The 20,992-nt window shown below is 46.6% G+C and overlaps 2 protein-coding genes across 13 annotated transcripts in view; one reads left to right on the top strand and one right to left on the bottom strand.

Moving 5' to 3' along the window:
* The first annotated feature begins 35 nt into the window (after positions 1–35).
* TELO2 (telomere maintenance 2) lies at positions 36–20,990 on the top strand. 4 transcript variants are annotated; one of them, XM_080383433.1, is made up of 21 exons: positions 36–447; positions 793–1,070; positions 1,673–1,741; positions 2,420–2,567; positions 2,951–3,053; positions 3,839–3,907; positions 4,944–5,085; positions 6,400–6,536; positions 7,302–7,390; positions 8,342–8,452; positions 9,073–9,158; positions 9,463–9,554; positions 10,545–10,661; positions 11,647–11,718; positions 12,001–12,171; positions 12,873–12,964; positions 13,827–13,926; positions 14,335–14,399; positions 15,027–15,142; positions 18,302–18,411; positions 20,214–20,990. In XM_080383433.1, exons 1-20 carry the CDS (start codon positions 167–169, stop codon positions 18,388–18,390), a joined length of 2,427 nt encoding a protein of 808 aa, XP_080239559.1. In that variant the 5' UTR covers positions 36–166; the 3' UTR covers positions 18,391–18,411; positions 20,214–20,990. The 4 variants fall into 4 exon arrangements, with proteins under 4 accessions (XP_080239559.1, XP_080239561.1, XP_080239562.1 ...); XM_080383436.1 differs by lacking the exon at positions 20,214–20,990 and having other exon boundaries at positions 115–447; positions 18,302–19,921; XM_080383434.1 differs by lacking the exon at positions 20,214–20,990 and having other exon boundaries at positions 117–447; positions 8,345–8,452; positions 18,302–19,921.
* The window catches only part of IFT140 (intraflagellar transport 140), an 85,642-nt gene continuing 84,469 nt past the window's right edge, over positions 19,820–20,992 (bottom strand). For all 9 annotated transcript variants that reach the window (XM_080383391.1, XM_080383390.1, XM_080383393.1 and 6 more), the window contains one exon: positions 19,820–20,225. In XM_080383391.1, the coding sequence (XP_080239517.1) occupies positions 20,025–20,225 (201 nt within the window). In that variant the 3' untranslated portion in view covers positions 19,820–20,024. The remainder of the gene's footprint in view (positions 20,226–20,992) is intronic.

Below are 20,992 nucleotides of genomic sequence, written 5' to 3'. Positions count from 1 at the left end.
TGTCCCTTCTCCCGCCCCTTGCTCCGCGGCCGGCAGCTGCCTGTCCGCGCCCGGGGGTGCCTGGCTCTTTAAGGGCGGTGCGGGCAGCGCCGCTGATTGGCTGCGGCCGGCCGGAAGTGGCGTGCGGCGGCCGGAAGTGGTGTTGTGGCCGCGCTCCCTTCGCGTCATGGCGGTGCTGGAGCGCGCCCTGCGGGCCGCGGCGGCGGAGCTGTGCCAGGCCGGGGAGGGGGCGGCGGCGGCGCTGGGCGCGGTGCGGGCCGCCCTGGCGGAGGCGGGGGGCCCGGCCGCCCTCGGGGAGCGGGAGCGGGCGCTGTACGGCGCCTTCCTGCGGGGCCTGGCCCGGGCGCCCCCCGCGGCGCGGCCCGAGGGCCTGTGGCAGAGCTGCTTCCTGGAGGGCCCGCCCGGCCTGGCGCTCGGCGCCCTGCTGGAGGCCCTCGCCTCCCCGGGGTCAGTCCGCGGCGGGGGCGGGGGTCGGCGGGCCGCGGCTTAGCGGGGCCGCAGGGTGCGGGGGGCCTCGCCCGGGCCCACAGCCGCTCGGGGGCTGGGCCTTCCCGCAGGGCTCCAGCCGCTCCTTAGTTATGCCTGTGGAGCATCCCGGGAGGCTGGGAGCTGCGGGAACTAGAGAGATGCAGAGAGCGCTTCGATTTTAGTTCGGTTTTGATTAAAATTACGTGTGATTGAGCAGCGGTGTTGTGGTGATACAACAACACAAAAACAATGGGATGCACATATTTTATATGTTTTTTAATCAGTTAAAAGGGGCAGGGACGTACTCCAGTTACTTTCTTCCAGCCCTAACATTCGTCTGGGGGAGGTCGTTGCGGTGCTGGAGCAGTTCCTGCAGGAAGGACGGATTTCAGCTCTGATGTGGGATGTCTGTCAGCAGCAAGCACAGGCTGGCTCGCCTGAGCTGCAGGAGGCCCTGCTCAACAAGGTCGTATGTTTGCCTGATCACGTGAGCAATAAACTCCAAGGGAACCCCCCCCCAGTATTCTTCCCACAGAACTACTTTCCGTTCTTGGGTGGTGCGATTATCCAGGTGCTGCAGAAGATCTCAGAGTCTCTGAGAGGTAAGAGTGCAGGAGGGCTGTGCTATAGAGAGCTCTCATGAAGAAGTGTTGTGTCTATTGACCCCCTTGGCTGGTGCTTGAAATACAGATAACGGGTATTGCTGAGCCTCACGTTCATCCTCCAGGCTAAAGTTTGTTGTGTTAAAAGTGTAAGGTACCAGGGATGAGCAAGATGGCCCAGGTTTTTTAAATCTCCCTGAAAGGTGCAATCCTACAGGTGGTTAAATAGTTTCATCTGTTGCCAAAGCTTAATTGTGGTCACTTGGTCTCTGCTGGAGGAATTCTATATAAGATTTAAATGGTACTGAATTAACTTTGTTTCATTCTGTATGAATTCATGTTCAACTGAATGAACAGTGGCTTTGTTACCATTGCGCTAAAGTGGGACTGAACTATTTTAGTCTTCTGACTCTCACTGCATATAAGTAATACTGAGTGCCATTTTGTGCCTGAAGGCAGGTGGTGGAGGAAGGGGTGATGCTTGAAGAGAAGAAGTTAATCTGTTTTCAGGCTTCAGCACTTGTAGAAGTGCATGCACCTCCTGAAGGCTGTTTGGAGGATGCTGGTATGCGCTTGTTAAGCTTGTGTCTGTTTTATCCCAGGTGGCTTGGATTGCTCAATCTCTTTTGTTTCTCATGTCCTGGGGAAGGTATGCGTTCAAGGAAGACAAAGTGAGTGTTTTTTACAAGACTATTTTGTGCTGAGGGAAGGTCTGTTTTACTGTACTAGTACAGAAGAATGACTGTGATGATAATCGACAGAGGGAGTGGGAGATTGACCAAGTAATACTTTGGGGGTTTTGCGAGGTGAGCTGTACAGGCTTTCCAAGGCTACTCAAGTAGGCATCTGATAGATGTTGGTGCTTTTCTGTCAGCTCATGTGAATGCGATCTGTTCTCTCAAAAATTGATATTAATTGATATAAAGGTTATTAGCTTTCTCATCCTGCCATTCAGGGTAACTGTGCTTTTCTAGTGCTTTTCATCCAGTGGTCTGGAAGTGCCTCATAAATACCAGCATAAATCACTGCCCATACGTAATAACCCTCTCATGTGAGTAGCCCTCAGTCTGGCTTTCCTTAGGACTTGGAAGCCACTGGATGCAGAAGTAGTTAACAGGGCTGGGGAAGAAGAGGAAAGGTTTTCTAGCTGTGTTTACTGTGATGAGGAATACTTGCAAGTTCCTTAGGCTGCTTAGGTTAGTTCTTACCACAGGAGCAATTTAGAACTGCAAACCGTACATCGTATGTCCTCATCTTGTAAGGACCTTGACATTTGCTTGCAGGCTTTGAGCACCATTGCACCAGTTCTGTCCATCTGGTGTGCTTACCTGTTTTCTTTTCCACTTCAGAGGAAATTCTGAGTGTTTTGGTACCCCATCTAACGGATCTCACCAAGTCAGACTGCATCTGGCAAAGAATATGCTGGCGGTTGGTTGAATGTGTGCCAGACCGCTGGATGGAAGCAGTAGTCCTTGGTTTTGTGCAGACAGCACCTGGGTAAGAACCCTGCTTTCCTCCCTGCTACAGAGCAAAGGCTGGATTTTTTTTCACAAATACTTGCAGAATCGGTTTCTGAAAGATGCTGGTGTGTGTGGGTGGGGGGGTGTGTTTGTGTAGGTGGTTTCTTACTCCAGGGGTAAAGTAGTTGATTATTCCCTCTCAGGTAGAACCTGCAACCATTTCTTAAACATCTGCACCATGACATGCAGTGAAAAAACAAGTTTAAACATTCTTTGCAGTTAACGACTCACTCTTAAAACTTTAGAGGCGTTTTAGAAATTTTGTTGCAAATAGCTGTTCACAAAATTTCCTGTGATTGGTAACAGCGTGACAGTAATTACGTGGATCCCTAACGTTTTGCTGTTGACCTGTCCTCCTAGGGCAGATGTCTTGTCTAGGTTGCTGGGTAACCTGGTTGTGAAAAACAAGAAAGCTCAGTTTGTGGTGACACAGAAGGTGCTGCTCTTGCAGTATGGCCACACGGTAAGGACTCTGTGTTGAACAGTGGTGCAGTAACACCTGTTTTTCCCAAGTGCTGATGTGGTTTTTAGCCAAGCTGCAGGTGTTCTCGAGTAAGATTTAACATTTCGTTCTGAAATCAGCCCTCTGTCTCCTAATGCCTACCTGAGCTATGCAGCTGTTCACTTACATCCTCTCAGCTGAATGTAATGAAGAGGGAGTGGTAAATGGTTGCTTTGAAATCATGGGATTCATGTGCTCTCTTAGGGTTGATGGCCGTTAGCAGAGTTACTGTAGTCTTTTTCTGGAACCAGTTGGGGTTTTGTGCATAATTTCAGTATTCTGGGGAGCTGGCGACATCTAGTTAATTTAGAATCTGAAAGGAGAGACTGAAGAAGCTGTGATCGGCCTCGGGCTAAGAATTAGATTGAAGAGATGAGACAAGGACTTCTTCTGCCCCCCACCCTGTGCACCTGTGTTTGTCACAAGGTGTTAAAGTGTTCTGTGGTTTGTGATGTTGTGGGAGATGTTCTCTAGACTTTCTGTGTTCCATGTTTGCCTGTGACTCTGCTGATCTGGTTTTGATGGTAAAAATACTGTACTGTATTCCTGTCTTGTTTTTCCGTGTATTTCATAGCAACTGCATGAGTGTGTGTGTGGTTGGGTTTTTAAATTTGCTTATTTTTCTGTCTTTGAATGTTGTCAACCAGTCCCTCAGAATGAGATGTTTAACACAGTAAAAATACATGCTTGCTATTGCTGCACAACTTTATGCCCAGTTAAAGCAAAACTCATGGGTTTTGTTGCAGACTGCAGTGCTGCAGAACCTCCTTGGCTACCTGTCCCTGGATAGCCTTCGGCGTCCCTTACTGATCAAAGTAAGATTAAGTGACATTGTTGGTGGGGTATCTGATAGAAAACGTTCTGCTGTGTGAGTGTGCGTATATGTGTGCCTGTGGAGTGCACAGTTTCGGTGCTTCTCTAAGACAATTTTGCCACTATTCATGAGAGTGAGGGAAGCCCTGCCATATCACAAGTAAATTGTCATATACAAATTGAAGACTTGGCAGTAGTTTTTCAAATTTAATTGGTGGATTGTCTTCCAAGTAGCAAAACTAATGCGGCTTGGGTTCCAACAGATGTCCCATGTCCTCCATCCTTCTCAGCTTCCTCTGTCATGTCCTATTTGTGCGGCTGGGCAGATGGCGAAGTTGCTTGAAAGCTGCCTGCCAAATGGATGGTGCTCCAGAATCTCATCTGCCTCCTCAGTGGGGTTGCAGATACTTTCAGACTCCAAGTGAGCAGCGTGATGGAACTTCTAGGAAATTGGTATCTCTGGAAATCTCTACCGTTTTTGTCAATTCCCCTCCCCCCCCTGCTGGTTACACATTCTAAAATTACCTGGAAGTACTGGCAGCTATATAAGATTGGACTGAAAACACATAAAATCATACTGGTTTTTGACAATATTATTTATTGCTTTCTATATAATATTTATGAGAAATAAGCTCACCACTTAAATGAAAAAAAAAACATATGTATTTATTAAAATACATATTTTTAAATTTTAAAATAAAATTAAAATAAATTTAATTTTAAAATAGAATTTAAAAAAATTAATTTTAAAATTAAAAAATATTAAAAATACATATTTTTAATAATATGTATTATTAAAAACAATTTATTAAAGGCAATGCGGAGTTCTCAATTGGTCAAGCGCAGTATGTTTTGGGCCCTGAAATACAAAGTTAGCTCCATTTGTAGGGAGTGTGAAGTTCACTGGGAAGTGTGAAGACCAAAAGGCCAGCAGAACATACAATGTGCTGTGTGAAAGCACATGTCAGAAATGTGCTTCGAAGAGATTACTTAGGTGTAGAAAAGATCTTTCAAGCCCACTTGAGTTCTCTGATTCAGGTGCTGCAAGAACTTTTGGAGACCTGGGGCAGCAGCAGTGCTGTGAAACACTCTCCACCTGAGCAGCAGCAGTACATTAGCAAGGCCATCCTTATCTGCCTCTCCCACCTGAAGGAGCCTGAAATTGAGAGCTGCAGACAAGGTGAGGCGGTGGAAGAAGTACAGGTTAGATTTGTTTAACAGAAGGTCTGACTGTGAGTAAAAAACATCTTGTTTTGATCTATGGATAAACAAAATTGTCTCATCTTCATCTTGGTAAACAGGGTAGCCTCTCTTCTGTAGCACTGATGTGATATGGTTCCAAATGCATAGCTTTAAATCATGGAATTGGAGAAGTGTGTCTTTGACCTAAGGTTCTTACCTGAACGATGTTTTAGGAACCCTTAAGTTTTGTCACAGGAAAGCAAGGATTGACTCTGGGGCTGGTTAGAGGGGTGGCGTGATGTGCGATTTATAGGCTCACTGTTGGAGCATGAGTAAGGTTCCGAAGGGGACAGGGGAAAGTATTGTCAGGATAAAAAGCTGTTTGGTTGGCGTCGGACTATCCATGTGCATTTCTCAGTGTCATTCTGCTTCTCAGTGTGAGATAAACAGGGATAATGAGTTACTGGCCAGGACCTCCTCTATTCTGTGTTCATACTGTGTGTAGCACATTGGGGTCCTGGTCTAAAATAAAATAAAAAATAAAAAAATAAATCTGCCCAATGTCTAGAGTTACTTTTCTGTATGTGTGGCCTTTATGGGAGGAGAAGGTTGGCTTATAAGACCTGTTCATCTGTTTCGTTCTAGAATTAATTCTTCTTTAGACAAATGAGTGACCTGTTATTTGCTAACAGTACTGTAGTTTCAGAATCTGTTTTTTATCTGAAAGCTGTTGAAAAGATAAGCTTTTCTGAGCTGAAGGAGGTCAGTGTAACAGCTGTAGGTCTGCCCTGGTAAAGCTGGCAACCATCATTCTCTGTGGGCTGAGAAATACTGGTGTTAACTGCCTGTTTCAACTTATCTAGGTGATGAGGTAAATTTCTCCCTCTTGTGATTCTTGTACCGGTCAGAGTTTGTGCCTATCTCAAAACATGACTTTTCACTTTGAAGCGTTCTGAAAAAAAGCTAAAGATTGACTTGACTTACCATCCTTTTTTGTTTCAGTGAAAACCAAAATAATCCAAATTTAGAATATATTGTAATGTTTCATTGACTTTGTACCCCATGAAGAGGTATGGTTTTACTATGTTGGTGCTGAAGGGCAACACTGCCATTGCAGAAAGAGAAGTCACAGCTGTGTGGCCCTTCTTATCTTTCTACCCATTGTTGGATGGTGAGCAGCTAAAGAAGCCCTCTCAGGGAACCACCATAAAGATGGATGTTTGTTCCTGTCGTTGTTTGATGTACTGTTTGGGTCTCATGGTTTTTTGTGGTGTGTGTTTCAGGGGGATTGTTTGGTTTTTTTTTTCCCCAGGGCTTCTCACAAGCATGATGGAGGGTGTGAAATGCCATTTGGACAGCAATCTACCACAAATACGGCGTCTGGGAATGATTGTGGCAGAGAGCATTAGTTCAAAAATAAACACTGATGGACCTGTCCTGAAGTTTCAGGTGAAGGTTATAATGAAATTTGTGTCTGGTGTGCAGGGCTTAATAAAATAATAAAAGCTTTAAACCAGATGATCTAGAGCATTATAGCAAGTTCTAACACTTATTATTGGGAAATAAGGAGAGGCAGCAACACTTTCAAAAAGAGAGCGTATCTGCCTACAAAAAATTGCATAGAAAATGGCCAGGTGGCTGCGAGTGACCTTAAGAGTGTAACCTGATGGCGTAGCTCAGGGCAGACTGGTGGTGGAGGACTGCTAGGGGGTTATCCTATGGCACGAGGGAATCAGAATCTGACTCATGGAGGTTGAGAGGGAACTTCAAACCTAAACCAGTGGGGAACATTCAGTCCCTGCCGTGGTGGGAAGACTTGCTCTGAGTTGAGATTTTGAAGACTGATGTGGGGATATATGCTCTGCTATTTCCAGTAGAGTTTATAAGAATTATGAGATTAAATCACATAATTTTTAAAAAAAAACTTGTTGCACTGCCATTTATTAAATCTTTTAGAGATTCTAACAACGTTCAGGCAAGGTCTGATCAGGTACTGCTGTTAAATACAGCGATGAAGGTTACTTACGGCACAGATCACTGTACAGCATAAATACATCGCTGCTGGCAGCACGGTGACTGAAATGAATGGGATTTGTGCGAGTTCATCTGCTCGTGATTCAGCCTTTGCTTGCATGCAGTAGAAGGGTCAAATGTTGAATGCTGGGCGTATTTGCAATCAAACGGAGTGCAGTAACAGTTATTTTGAATGTCTAGTACAAAGAAGATGACGAAGCAAGAGAACTGAAGTCCCTTCTGGTGCAGGCTCCACCGTTCTGTGTTGTACCCAGCCTTCCAGATGATGAGTAAGATATTCCTACTATTAATTTCCACACCATCTTTTAGCCCTTCTCCATTTCTGAGTTATACAGTAGAACTGTATACAGTATTCAAGATGTCTTACATATTCCTGAGCATCATAATGCTTATTCTTGCAGTGCAATGTAGTTATGTTAAATTCATTATTCAGATGGTAGTTGTGTATTAACATTGTTTGTTTGATAGCTGCACGTGATGAAACCATGCTGCAGGGGTCTTGTGGCCCCCTGGGTAGAATCAAATGGGCCTTCTGTTTGCATCTTGGAAATTGGGCATTTGGGTCGTATGCCCCCAGCCCATGCAGTGACAAAAATCTAGCATATCTGTCAGTTTAAAGACTGGTTCTTTGGTTCTTAACTTCCATAGCATCTGCCGAGGCGCTTTGTAGCGCTTGGTTTTATCAGCAGATGAATGAAGCACTTCGTGTTATTAGCAAGTGAAGCTGTCCAGCACTCCAGTAAAGTACAGAAGTTTTTGCTCCCGTTTTAGGTGCATAATCAGCATGGACAGCATTTGAGAAACGGAGAGATGAAAGGGCAGTGCCGAAGTCCACAGGAATAAGCACAGAGACAGAAGAAAAATTCTCAATTATTGTATTCATTCTACTAGTCACGGCTAAAGATGTTTCTTCCCTATTTGTTCAGTTTCATTCGCAGCTTCAAATATGGTGCAGGCCAGTGTGATCCAGTTATCACAGACAAGTCTTCCCTTAGCAGTCCTAGGTACAGGTTAGTGTAGGGGAACGCAGCAAATCAGCTAGCTTAATTTTTGTTTTCCCTTGCTCTTCTCTTAAGAAATTCTGCATGTCTTCTCCCCTCACCACATTCTCCTTCCCAGGACTTTGTTCCTTGTGTTGACCGAGCTGGGTGGGAGACTGCAGCAGAAATGATTATCTGGCTGTTACTGTCATTGGTTTTAATACTTCTTGTTCCTCACAGCAGGAATGAGCAAGCAGATGCTGCACTGCCATTGGTATTGGAAGGTAACAAGAAATCACATACAGAAGCCCCTGTGGTGCCAGACGAGGAGTTGGATGCTGAGCTGGACAGGTATGGGGCAAGAAACTGGTAGGAAATAGAAAAAAAAATGGCAGGTTCTAAGAGCAGATGTGGGGAGAAGGGAGCTACTGGTAGTTGCGTTTCTTGGCAAATCTTGTGCTTTCAAACCTTGTTCAGCTGAGTAGTATGCAGCAGAGTAGAACTTTGTGTAGGAAATTGCATGTAAGTACATTAGTCGATAATTTAAGCAAAGCCCACATGATGTACAACCATTGTATTTAGTCCATTTGACGTATATACGTGTTTCCTGGCATTATGGGTATGTTTACCCCTTTTAATAGCGGACTTGTCTTACTCTGTCATTTTACCAACGTATAAAGAAATCTGAAGAATCGGCTTCTAGTCTTTTGGTCACCTGTCTCCTTCCTGCACTTGACCAGGAGATCCAGTTCCAGATCTGGTCACAGAAGTGCTCTTCCACTGACCTTCAGAGTAATTCATAGAACTTCCTAAGGAACACTTCCAGGCTAGGCTTCAACAGTGCTGCGGGGTGAGGCAGCAGTGATGGTGTTAGGACAGTGTGTGCTGGTTCTTTCCCTGTTGTGGATAGCTGGGGAAAGAAAGAACATCTATACCCCATAGGCTAACTCCTGCCTTTATTTCTTTTGCAGTGATGATGACCTTATGCCTTACGACATGTCAGAGGATAAAGAACTAAAAACTAAGGCTCCTGTGTATATCCGAGACTGTATTGAAGGTAGGAGGTTTGGGGCTGAGTTTTCATCTGTTTCTCACTGGGTTTGGGAGAGTCATCTCTGAAGTTTGTTTGGGTTTTTTTATGAGCTAATTTGAAAAAGCTGTAAGATTTCAGTAATCTGGGCTCAAGTATTGAAGTTTAATTTCTGAGTAATTACAGTTTAGCTCATACTACTGATAGTGTGCTGGGTCAGTGATGTCTGCCTGTAACACAAGATAAACTATTGGCAGAAGAAAGTTGGGGGCACATATGCAAGCACAACTATTCCGTTAATAGCTTTCGTTTGTCTTTTGATTACCTTTAGTCCTGACGGGATCTGAAGATGTGGACAGATGGGAAGCTACAGTCAAGGCTCTTGAGGGCTTGGTTCGAAAGAATCCAGTAGCAACAAGAGAGGTAGGTGAAGCAGTATGAGTTACCAGTGGGCTGTAGCTACAGAATTATCCCTTTGCCTTTGTGTGGAGTCTAAACATTCCAACAGAGCAGCAGGCCAGGCTAACGTGTACCTGGATTTAAAGCTTTCAACTTGGGAAGGGAATAGAAAAATAGCTTTGGAGGTGAGGCTACAGAGCACAGAGGAACAAAGAAGCAGGCAAAGGTGCTGGCATAGTATGGCATTTAGCAGCTCTGGTGCTGAAAATGAAATGTGTTGCAAGTAGAGCTTGCCGGTAACGTCAGGAAGCTCCATGCTTGGTGCTGGGAAGACAAAACATTAGAAATGCAGTTTGCAGAGCAGCCATGAATTCCACAGACCAATTGATTTTAGTTTTGGATTTAATTGATTTTTAATTAAAATGGAATTTAATTGTTATTCCCCAACAAAAATGGGAGATAAAATCAAATGGACTTTCCCTGTTTGCTTGTACAAGCATGATGTCTTCCAGAGGGAGCAGCTGGATTGTACTGGTCAAGATGAAAAGCTCAGGTGAGAGGAACTTGGGACAAGGTCACTGGTGTGATGAGTGCTCACCACCACTTGTTAGTGAACACTTGAAGGTGGCAGCTGCCAGCCAAGGGAAGGGGTGTAGACAGTGCACGATCTGCTGCTGCTCATCAGGCCTGTTACTGAGCAGGATGGGCTTCGGGTGTGGTACTGTACCCTTTAACCCATCGCTTATGGTGACAGGTCCTGCTGTATCATCATGCCACCACTTGTCCAAAAAGCTGAAGCAAATGTGGGCAGAGAAATTGGCATAGTGTTTGGAGAAATCTGTCTTGATGGCATTTAATGTGTTTTCTCTCCCTCCTAAGTAACCGACATGTTGCCTATACTATATACCATTATTGTCTTTGCTTAAACATTAGAAATGGTGTGTAAATCCTGTGAGAAGAAAAAACGCAAACACCTGCAGGGATTTGATTTGGTTTTTTTTGTATTTTGAGCAGGTTAGTGTCGAGCTGGCAAAAATATTATTACATTTGGAGGAGAAGACCTGCATCGAAGGCTTCCTGGAGCTCCGTCAGAGAGCTCAAGTAGCTGTTTTAACCACAGATCCAATACCTGTGAGTCCCTCTTGGTGCTTTCCTTTTTCCACTTGAGGCACAGGCAAAAATGTAAGCAGCTGAGTCTCTTGCTAGAAGCAGCTATCAGAGTGTGGTAGAATGGCTAGTTCATGTCTGGCAGCATTTATGCAGAGATGGGCTATGCACTGAAGAATCTGCAATAGATGACTGAAACAACAGGAAAGAGAAAACTCTCTCAGAGCTGCAACGGACTGGAGGAGCTCTTTGGAGGCTGTTAGTATGAGTATCCCTGAGCAGGCAAATGAAATAAGATCTTGATGCACTGCAGGAGTGATTGTTTCGCAAAAATGGGAAGCTGAGGCACAAAGGGCTTCTCTAAAAGATGATTTGACTGGTGGCTGTAAGCATGGAATCAGCAAATGGTTTGGGTTGGAAGGGACATTTAAAGATCATCTACTTCCAACCCCCCTGCTGTGGGCAGGGGCATCTTGCACTAGATGAGTTTGCTCAGAGCCCCATCCAACCTGACCTTGAAGGCTTCTGGGGCAACTTCTCTGGGCGACCTGTTCCAGTGTCTCGCCACCCTCACAGTAAAGAATTTCTTCCTTATGTCCAATCTAAACCTACCCTCTGTCAGTTTAAAACCTTTTCCCCTTGCCCTCTCAGGACAGGCCTTGGTAGAAAGTGTCTCTCTATCCTTGTTATAACCCCTCTTCAAGTATTGCAAGGCCACAGTAAGTCTCCTTCGAAGTGCCAAAGCTGCCGTGGCAGTTGTTTCTGTGTCCCTGCATGGGAGGGGGAGAAGAATGGCAGTCCCATTTGTCATTTACTGCCTTTGAGAGAATCTGGAAGTGGAAGTGTCTGAATTTCCCGTTTGCACAGCACGTCTCTGCCCTTCTCTTGGAGGCTTGTTGTTAACTAACAGGAAGCAGGACTTCTTCTGAAACAGAGTGCTTTTAGGATGGGTGGGAAGGCTTTTTCCAGCCTGGGATGGTGTTCATTGTGCCTTGATTTTTCTGTACAGGTAGCAAAGTACTTGACCTCTCAGTTCTACGCTCTGAACTACAGTCTTCGTCAACGCATGGACATTCTCGATGTAAGTGCTCTTCTCTTCACTTCCTGCTTCCCTTGCGTCTTTGCTGCACCACTGCTGTTTCCCTGAGATGGAATGTGGTTACGTTTTACTCCTCGTAGGCAGAGGCGTGGGAATCTCTTACCTTAGCGTTGGCTGAGGGTCAGTTAACCTGCTGTTCTTCATTCTAAACCTGTTGTTCCTTTCTGCCTGGCTGTTCCTATCAGTTTGGCTGCAGGTAACTCTGTTCCCTAGTACAAGGATTTCCCAGCCCTTTTTTACAGAACCTTCCTCTTTATCATCTAGGTATTGGTTCTGGCAGCTCAGGAGCTGTCCTATCCCAAATCCCGTGGGAAGACCACACGCCCTGGTGCCCAAAAACCTTGTATCCAGCCACTTCCTGGAAGTGACAGCTCTAAGGGCTGGAGAAGAATTGTTGATGAGAGGATCAAAAGCAAGACTCGGAGATTTGCTACGGTGAGGCCAGGGCAGAAGCAAACTAATGTCAAATCCAGTAAAAATGGGAACGCTAGGAGTTGCTGTAGTTGTATCTGGAAAGAGCAGAATACCTGTGAAATTGGGTCCAAGCCAAAGGAAAGACTTTGTAACTGCAAATATATGTTTATCTTAGTATCTGGCTGAACCTTCTGGTGCAGAGTAGCAGCTCCTGTAGTGCTCTCCTGGCAGGGAGAGGAAAATAAATCTTGAACTCCTTGCCTTGAGGGATAGTTGTTGCTGTTCCGAGCTTGTCTGGCCACTGCAGGGAGCTGTGACTGCGCCTCACTGGTCCCAGAGCCTCCATCAGACTAGCTGCCTCTGGGCTGGACTGTCTCAGCCTTCCTGTTTTTCAGGGAGATAAACTGATGCCAGTTTCCTAGTTCCCAGAACTCCCTAGTGGTTCATCCCAGAGAACTTGCTTTCCAAAACTCCTCTATCCCTTGCATGTTCTTGTTTCTTATATCTAACTCAGCAGTACTGAGCTATACTTAGATGTGTGAGAGGACCTCGAGTGGCAAGCGAGCCGTCCAGTCTGGAAACTAGTAGCCATAGGCATACAAGCAAGCAGCGGCTGATAGTGGGGTGGTTGCGAGGAACCCATAGTCTTGACAGCGTCCAGTGAAGTGGAAGAGTTGGGTGCTGCATCTTGTGCCTAGACTTTTTTTTTTTCTTTTGGACAGGGTCAGTCTCAAGTGGAACTGGCTTCTGGCCCAAATGAGTTCAGTTCTGTGGCTGGGCACTTCTTTTTCCCGTTGATTCAGCACTTTGACAGGTGAGTGTGAACACCTTGGGACGTGGGCATGGCAGCTGCCAGAATGAACCTTTCTGCTTGTTCTGCTTGCCTCAGAGCAGCAGGCTAAAGCCCAGAGGCTGCGTGGGAGTCCAGTGACACTGCACTGATGCTTGGCTCGTGCATAAAGCTTAGAGAGGAGGTGTTTGTGGTCTCTTGGACTTAGCTGATGAAGTCTTATTGGGCAGGAGTATGCAAGACCCTGCAGAAGTGAAGACAGATATGTGTGTGTATGTGTATATGTGAATATGAAACGTACATACACCATAAAGAATGACCTGTGACAGGTGCACAGGTGGGTGATTTTGGCAGTACCAAACCAGTTGTCTTGGCTGACCCCCGGCCTGGGAAGGCTCACACAAAACCGCCGAACTCGGAGTGCTGTCTTTAACCAGTTAGCCCTGCCTCAGGTTTGGGCCTGTTGCCTGGACAGGTCCTTGTGACCACGTAGGACACAGGACACAGTTTATTGTCAGTCACTTAAGTCTTTGATTACCTAGGGAAGGCTGAGTAATTGATTCATGAGAATCAAGATTCTTGTAATACCCACCTTAATGGACTGTTCCTAGTATGGCGGCGGTGGTGGTTTTTGCATGCAGTTCTTTCCAGGTAAAGCCTGTTGGTAGAATACGTGATAAGTGCTGTAAGAGTAGAGGATCTTACTGGTTTGGGAGCAAAGAGCAAACAGCTGTGGCCTACATTAAACTGGGAATGACTGTGTAATGACTGTTGTCATAGGGATTCAGGCTTGTGGGGGACAGTTTGCCCTGCATAACCCGCCAGCGTTCCAAAGGCGCTGCTCAGCCTTCTCACTGCTACAGGGCTGTGTATCTTGCACTTGCAGGCCTTTGACAACATTTGATCTCCTGGGGGAGGATCACTTTGTCCTTGGAAGACTGGTCCATACTTTAGCCACCCTGATGTACTTGGCTGTCAACACTGTGGTAAGAAAGGCTGCACAAGTCTGCAGAGATAGCAGGAGAGACTTCCAGCCTGGCGACCCGGGCGTGCCTTCTGAAATAGCCCTGGGCTCTGGGGCCCGCCACTCAGACTGGCAGCAAGTTTGAGTTGCTTGTGGGGAGAAGCTGGGAAAAGGGCTTGGAAAAAATAGTCAGAAAAAGAGACAAGGAATTCAGGACACCCCTGCAGTATCTTTTGCTTCTGCTAGAAAAACTACCAACTTCTGTGGGAGGCTGGGTGCATCGTTTTGCTTTACTGCTTAAATTTCCTCATCTGTAAAATAAAGTTAATTGTAACCATGATTTTCACAACAGTGTATCTCAAGGTCCAGTTCTGTAGGGTGGTGTGAATGCGAAGGTGGTCAGTGTTCCTGTCATAATCCTGTTTTGCAGGCAGTTACTGCAATGGGAAAGGCGCTGCTGGAGTTTGTTTGGGCTCTGCGTTTCCACACCGACCCGTGAGTTGTAGTTGCGTGTTTTCATTTTTAAAAATCTGCTGTGAGCCAGTCTCCAGACATGGTTTGTCTTTGTCCAAGACTAGCACCTGAGAATGACACTGATGTAATGTGTAAACTCTATGCTCTCCTCCAGCCTTGTGTTCTTATGACTGAGTGTTGCAAGAATACGTAATGAAGGCATTACTTTAATGTCAGGCCAACATATGAACTTGTCTGCTCTCTTCTAGCGTGGAGGTACAGTCGTTACCTATAGAAAGCGTGACAAATTTTTTGATCAACTCTCCATCTGTGTTTACTCGGGGAGCTCAGAAAACTTTCAATTCAATTCTGGCATTCAAGCCTGGAAAGACATTAAGACCTGTAGCCAAAATATGCTGTAAACACCCAATTTCTGTTTTGATCTCAGACTTGTCCGGAACACTGAATTATGCTAGACTCCCTGCACCACAGCATGGCGGGGGCTCTGTATGGGGAGCCTCTGCCAGCTGGTGCATGATTAAACTTAGTAGTAATATGGTAAAAGTCATCATAATGACAAACATTTGAAACTGGAGAACCCCTGAGCTGAGGAAATTGAGGTGGAGCACAAAGCTGCAGGCTCTAACCAGTTCAGTTTTTCTCCAACAGGTACGTGCGCCAGGGTCTTCTGTCCTGTATCTCCTCCACGCTCCTCAGTGTCCCTACGGAGTGTCTGCTGGAAGACGTGACAGAGGAGCTTTTGGAGACTCAGTCCTGGCTGGGAGGTAAGATGCGGGGGAGCATCTGCCAGCGTCTTTCTGGTTAGCGGCGCAGGCTTTCTGTGGCGTCTCTTCTGACTGTGATGGTAGCAGTAGTGTCCTGGTGTTGCGCAGCAGACATGGACAGAAGCATGTTTACTGCTTGCTTGTTTTAGGGCAAATACCAGAGCACTCTGTGCTGTACAGGTGTAGTGCCGAGGTACCTCAGGCCTACACTGAGTGCTGCGTGTGTGACATTTCAGAGTGGGACTATCCTCACCTTACAGGCCGACCAAAAAAATCCCAAAGTGCATTGATTGTGCCCCCTTTCTTGGTCTAAGTGTCCAGCCGCCCGCCTCATGAAGCTGCAGGAAGTGTTGTCATGTTGCATATTACAACCTGGCAGTGACCGTGACCAGCAGTAACATACAAGGCTCGTATGGTCCATTTACACCCTGTGTGTGGAAGATGGGTTTCGTTAGTGCTAAAAATAGAAGGAAGAAAAGCATGGCCCCATCCCCTGACTTCCTATTGCTGATGGAAGGAACAACCTGTGAAAGACAGCAAGTAGCTTTGCATGCTGCTCCCAGTGTGGCTCGCATCAGCGTGGCTCGCATCAGCACGCACCGCTTTTGGGTTCTGGTGGGCTGGAACTGTGCAAATTGGTATTGCAGTGTGCTGGAAGTACAAGGGGAAAGTGTGCTTTGTGGCTCTGAAGCATCCACTGTATTCTGAGTGGACCTCGTGTGACTCCCTGGGTTGGTTTCCTTCACCGTTCTCACTCTTGGTGAGTTGGCTTCCCGCAGGGAGCAGGCAGGAAGCGCCACTGACACGGGCGGCCTCGGATCCTGCTGGGTTGTGGGGCTATGTGCCCTTTAAAAGGAAGAGAGCCGCCTTGTGGGGCTGGAAACTTTACTTTTCCCATGACATGGGGTGCTCCGAGGAATCTGCTTGTCTCTGCAGTTAACGCTGCTATTGCCAAGTAAAGCCTTTCAAGGAATGTTGTAAATGTATTTTCAGTGTGAGGGTCTGCGTAATCGGTTTTTACTGAGTTATTTTGGAAGGAAGATCATCACCGAGCTAGTACCATCTTTTTGTGCTTGTAGGTTGTGTAATAGCCATCTCTTTACATATAGTGATTTTTTTATGATAATTGCACGGTAGATCCTGGTGGGAATGAGAGCAGGATGAGATGCCAGTTGTGTGTCTAGTAAAGAAGGGGAACTTGTTGTAGGAGCCATTGAGAAACATTAAGGAATGCAGCTCTGTTCCATGCCTGATCAAATACAATTTAAGTGCTATTTAAAAGGGCTTCTAGAGCCACTTCCTGAAACACAGCAGCTTCTTGGGCTATGCCTTTGCTATTTCTTGTAAGATTGTTGGTAAAACAGCAGTCGCAGTGAGGCACGGGGCTCCCCCCTGCTGCTCCAGCAGGTGAAATCAGTCACTAGAGACCCGCTTTTGTGACTGAATCATGGCTTTGAGCTAGTGGGCTTGCTGTGTTTCATGGCTCTTCCAGGCAAGATTAGCAAGAGGGGTCATATATTAGATTTACTGCTGTAGTTGGGAAAAATGACAAGCTGCCGAGCACGCAAGCCACCTCTTACCGTGCCTAATGGCCAGGAGAAATCACCCCTTTAAAGCAGCTATGTTTCTCTTGCTACGGCTAAAGCACAGTGAGGAACAGTGGGCTAGAAAACGTTATCCATGAAGCATTTAGTAGAAATCTACAAATCTGCTGCAGTGTGTTATTACTTCATATAACTTCTGTTATTACAGAGCCTCGGCAGGCTGCTGTAGTTCATCGTGTGAGTATGACTGACTGTTGGGCCCTTCAGCCTTTGGGCCCTATCTAGAACTGTTCCCCATTAGAAAGCGTTTGCAGCGTGCTGTAAAACGCCTTCAGTCACTGTCACGGTACTGTGACACGCTTTGGGATGTTTCAGCTGGGGAGAGGGGCAGGGATCCACCTTGTACTTGTCTGTCGTTGCCTTTAATGCCGTGCTGGACCTACTACTGAGGAGCCTCATCTTTCCTGGGCAGGGAGGGAATACCTAACATTTCTAGGAAACGGTTCCTTTGATTCCTCAGCAGCTGCCTTTGAGGGAATTCCCCACCCCTCACAAGTGCCGCAAACCTATGTCATAGGTGAGTCTCTTTTGTGTAAAGACCTGAATGATGCTCTGGTGCCCTGTGCCTCCCTTTCAGTGGCAGCAGTTCAAGGTCTGTGCTCACAGCAATTGGAAACGGTGCCAACATCAGACTCTGAGCTTCTGAGCTGTCTTGTAACCTCCCCCTTTTTGCCTTATGTAGAGGGAATATGGAAACACCATCGTGAAGCGCTCCCTGAGGTTATAAATAGCCCTACTCCATCTGAGTGAGTCATGTGTTTGGGCTGACAGTACTGGGCTCTGAGCACACCGCTTGTGCGTACAGGATATCCTTACACAGATTCGCTGCTCTTCCAGGCTCCCCCTGCTCAGACATCCTGCGTGCATCCTGGTTTTTACTTTGCAGGCTCATTAAAGGCCCCTGAAACAACAGCTGCTGGAAGCAGCTTCATGCCTTCCCCTACATGCTGCGTAAGGTGTGAAAGAGCTGCTAGTTTATCAAAAGACGAACCTCTCAGAACGGAGAATGTGTTGAAACGCAGGGCTTGCCTCTCTTTCCCCCCTTTGAAGGGCAGTGTGAGCACAGGTTTCAGGAGGGAGCACCGAGCATTTGTTCAGATGGCAGGAACTGGCAGAATGGAGACTTTAGGCTTTTGAGTAAGTGCAGTGTCTGACTGCAGACTGCGTTCATACTAGTACGTCAGCTGTAGAAAGGCTAGTTCAAGGGCACAAGTACACATTCTGCGTTCCGTGGGATAACCTCCCTGCCAAGGTCAGATGGTTTCCGTAGTGTTCCAACCCAGCTGACGATTTGTTTCTGCTGCAAGAATGAACTGAGTGTCACCACACCTGACCACACCTTAGCTAAACTCGTGCTGCTTAAGATGGTCAAGTTTGTGCATCTTTGCCATCTGGCCTAACGTAATTCCTGCAGGCGCCGATGCCCGGCCCGGACTTAGTTGCATATGCTGTTGTGTTTATGCCGTTCTGTGACGGGCAGTGGAACGGCAGAGGCGTGTTGGGTGAAGGGCACGTTTTGCTATTTTCCAGCTAACAGTGTCTGCTTCTTCTACAGATGTGGTGGAGAAAGATCCAGATGGGGATTGCAGGAGGCTGGCCTTGCAGAACTTGCTACTAATGGAGGACCTGAAAAAGAAACTCTGAACTGTCTCTTCCTAGCTGAAGGTAAAAGAAATGACCTTCACCTCCTACTTGCCAGCTGGATGAGTGTAGGCACTGCTGGGGCCCCTTCAGCAGTCACCTGGCTGGAGAAGAGGAAGAAGGGGGAAGGGTGCAGAGCCGTAAGCCAGCGAACCTGACTTGACATCTGGACTTTGTAGTGGAGGCCAATTTAGTGAGCTATTGCTATCCGGTACGGAGTGTACAGATGCAGGAAGGTAGGCAAGCGCTGCCATCCTCCCCCCGCCTCCCCAGCCCCCACCCCCAGCTATTTATAACCTTGGCAGGTTTGAACACTCTGCTAAAAATACAGGGAAGATCTCATAGCAGATTTCTTGTCAGAAAAACAGGAGGGCTGGAGAGGGCTGCTTACCTCCCAGGGTGAAGGCTGTGACGTGCCCGTAGGGGTCCCATGTCTTCCAGCAGCTGGCATGTGGTGGAACCCGGCCTGCTGTTCAAAGGGGTGGCACGGCGCAGGGAGTGACTGGTGAGATGCAAGAACTGAATAGTTACACCGAACTCCTGAAAATGTGCCAAACCTTAAAGGCTTGAGCTAGACCTGTGCTGTGGTTAGGAAGGCACAAAGCAGAAATCCTTTTTGTAATCTTAGTACAGAAATAAGTTTCTGTTAAAGGACAAGTAACGTCCAGGTTTTGACCTTAAAATCCACCCCCCCGCCTTCTTCCCTGAAAACGTACAATTTAAAAACTTCATATTCACCCTAAGTTTTGGAGCAAGTCACGAAACAGGAAAATCATTCAAAGCAGAAGGGCTGCTTGGTATGAAGTGTGTGAGGAGTGACTCTAAATATGGCTTCCTGGGACAGCGTAACAGGCTTAAAAGTGAGTGAAACCTTAGTTACCTACGTTGGGCTTCACTTCTCGTGATGATTTATGTTACTTATGCCAGGGAAGAAATGTACATCCTCAAATCTGACTAGTATAGAGTGGCTTGATGTAACTGTGGTGTTTGGAAAAGAAGCCTCACTTGCTCGGGGTGACCCAGCTTGGACCCAGTGACCTCCAGAGGTCCCTTCCAGCCGTTGTGGGAGTCAAAGGTTTAGTCCAGATTTTTGTAAAAGGTAGCTCTAGCTTGTGACCCTGTGTTTTGTATTTAAATACAAAAGCTCTGGGTTGGAGGAAGCCTCCCTTCATTCTGCAACAGGGGAGTAGTTTTGACTTTTAGCCAAGCTCCTACTCAAAGGGGACAGAGATTGTTTTCAGATGTTCTGACTTCTAGGGAATGACAAATCAGTTAGCACCTCAGCAGATCAAAGTTGTACTTGAAAATTTTGTCGATTCAGGAGTCGCCACCTCAGTTACTCAGCTCTTTTCTATACTGGGAAAAAGGCCTGAAGTTACGATATGGAGTCCTTGTTAGTTTTTTCCCTCTCAAATTTATTAAAATACTGAAACCAGTTTGTGAATCTTTTTATGTAGTGTTCAAAGTAATTAACTTCAATACTGTTGCTTGTACAGTCAAGCAGAAAAAATAAATTCTTGGTAATAACCAAAAAGCCTTGTTGCAGCATTGTGTTCACTAATACATGACCCCTAACAAGAACAGAATAAATGACCTGGTATTAAAATCAACTTTGTGTTTGGTAAAAGCGTAAGTTGTCAAGGGTCCTCCGCTTCATCAGCCACCTCTTCCACATCCTTGTTCTCCATGCTGCTGTGGCAAGTTTGCTCTGGAACTAGCGCTCGGCTTACAGGAATGCCTGCTCCTCGGTGAACTGCCTCGATGGTCTGCTGGGTCACGTAGTTGCTCAGGTTTGTGGCTGGAATTCTTTTCTGCATCTCTTCCAGATACCGGTAAGCCTAAAGCAATGCACAGAGATCACTGGGCCGGCGGGGGGAAGCTGCTATATGAAAATGCCGTGGGTGAGAAGCACCCACCCTTGGTGCGCGGCTGAGCTCCGGTCAGGAGCTCTGTGTGAAGGCTGCTGATGCTCAGCCACGAGGTGCAGCCTTTGCTAACATGATGGCCCCTCGCAGCGACCTGGGTCACTTCTGTCTTTTACAGTTTCAAAAAGAAGGGGGCTCAGAGGCTGGTTTTACATTCTCCCGAGAGCAGAAGCACTGTCAGAACAACATGTTAAGGTTAATCGGCCCAGCTGGAGAAACCTGCGCTTGGCATCCTTGTGTTTCATAATAGCGGCGGGTTCCAGCTGAGGCTGAGCGCTGCTGTGTGGCACTTCTGCCCTGCAGAAGTGATTCACCATTTCCTCAAATGACCGCAATTTTACAATTTTCTCCTCTTCTTTGGCCCAGTGGCAAAGGAACACAGTGTAGCTGCTGAGACATGCACCCAGACTGACCCATTTGTTCTTGGCTAATAACTGGGAATATTTAAGACTCCACCACTATTTATGCTCTATGTCCTGTGAGCTTTTTCTCCTCCAGTCCCATGGAATGAGAAATATATTAATGTGGATATAATTCCTGAGGTCTACCCCACCCTGCTGAGCAGCTGAGCTCCTGTAAAAGAGCCTCCGCCATGGAATTGTTTTCTGTATGAGAACCACGCTATACCAAGCTGCACTGGCACATACAAAATGTGGGCTCTGCAGATCGGAAGAATTAAC

This window comes from Falco punctatus (genome assembly GCF_963210335.1).
Source record: "Falco punctatus genome assembly, chromosome: 4".
Lineage (NCBI taxonomy): Eukaryota > Metazoa > Chordata > Aves > Falconiformes > Falconidae > Falco > Falco punctatus.
The sequence above is the reverse complement of the archived record's forward strand: the minus strand, read 5'-3'. Positions and strand labels throughout refer to the sequence as shown.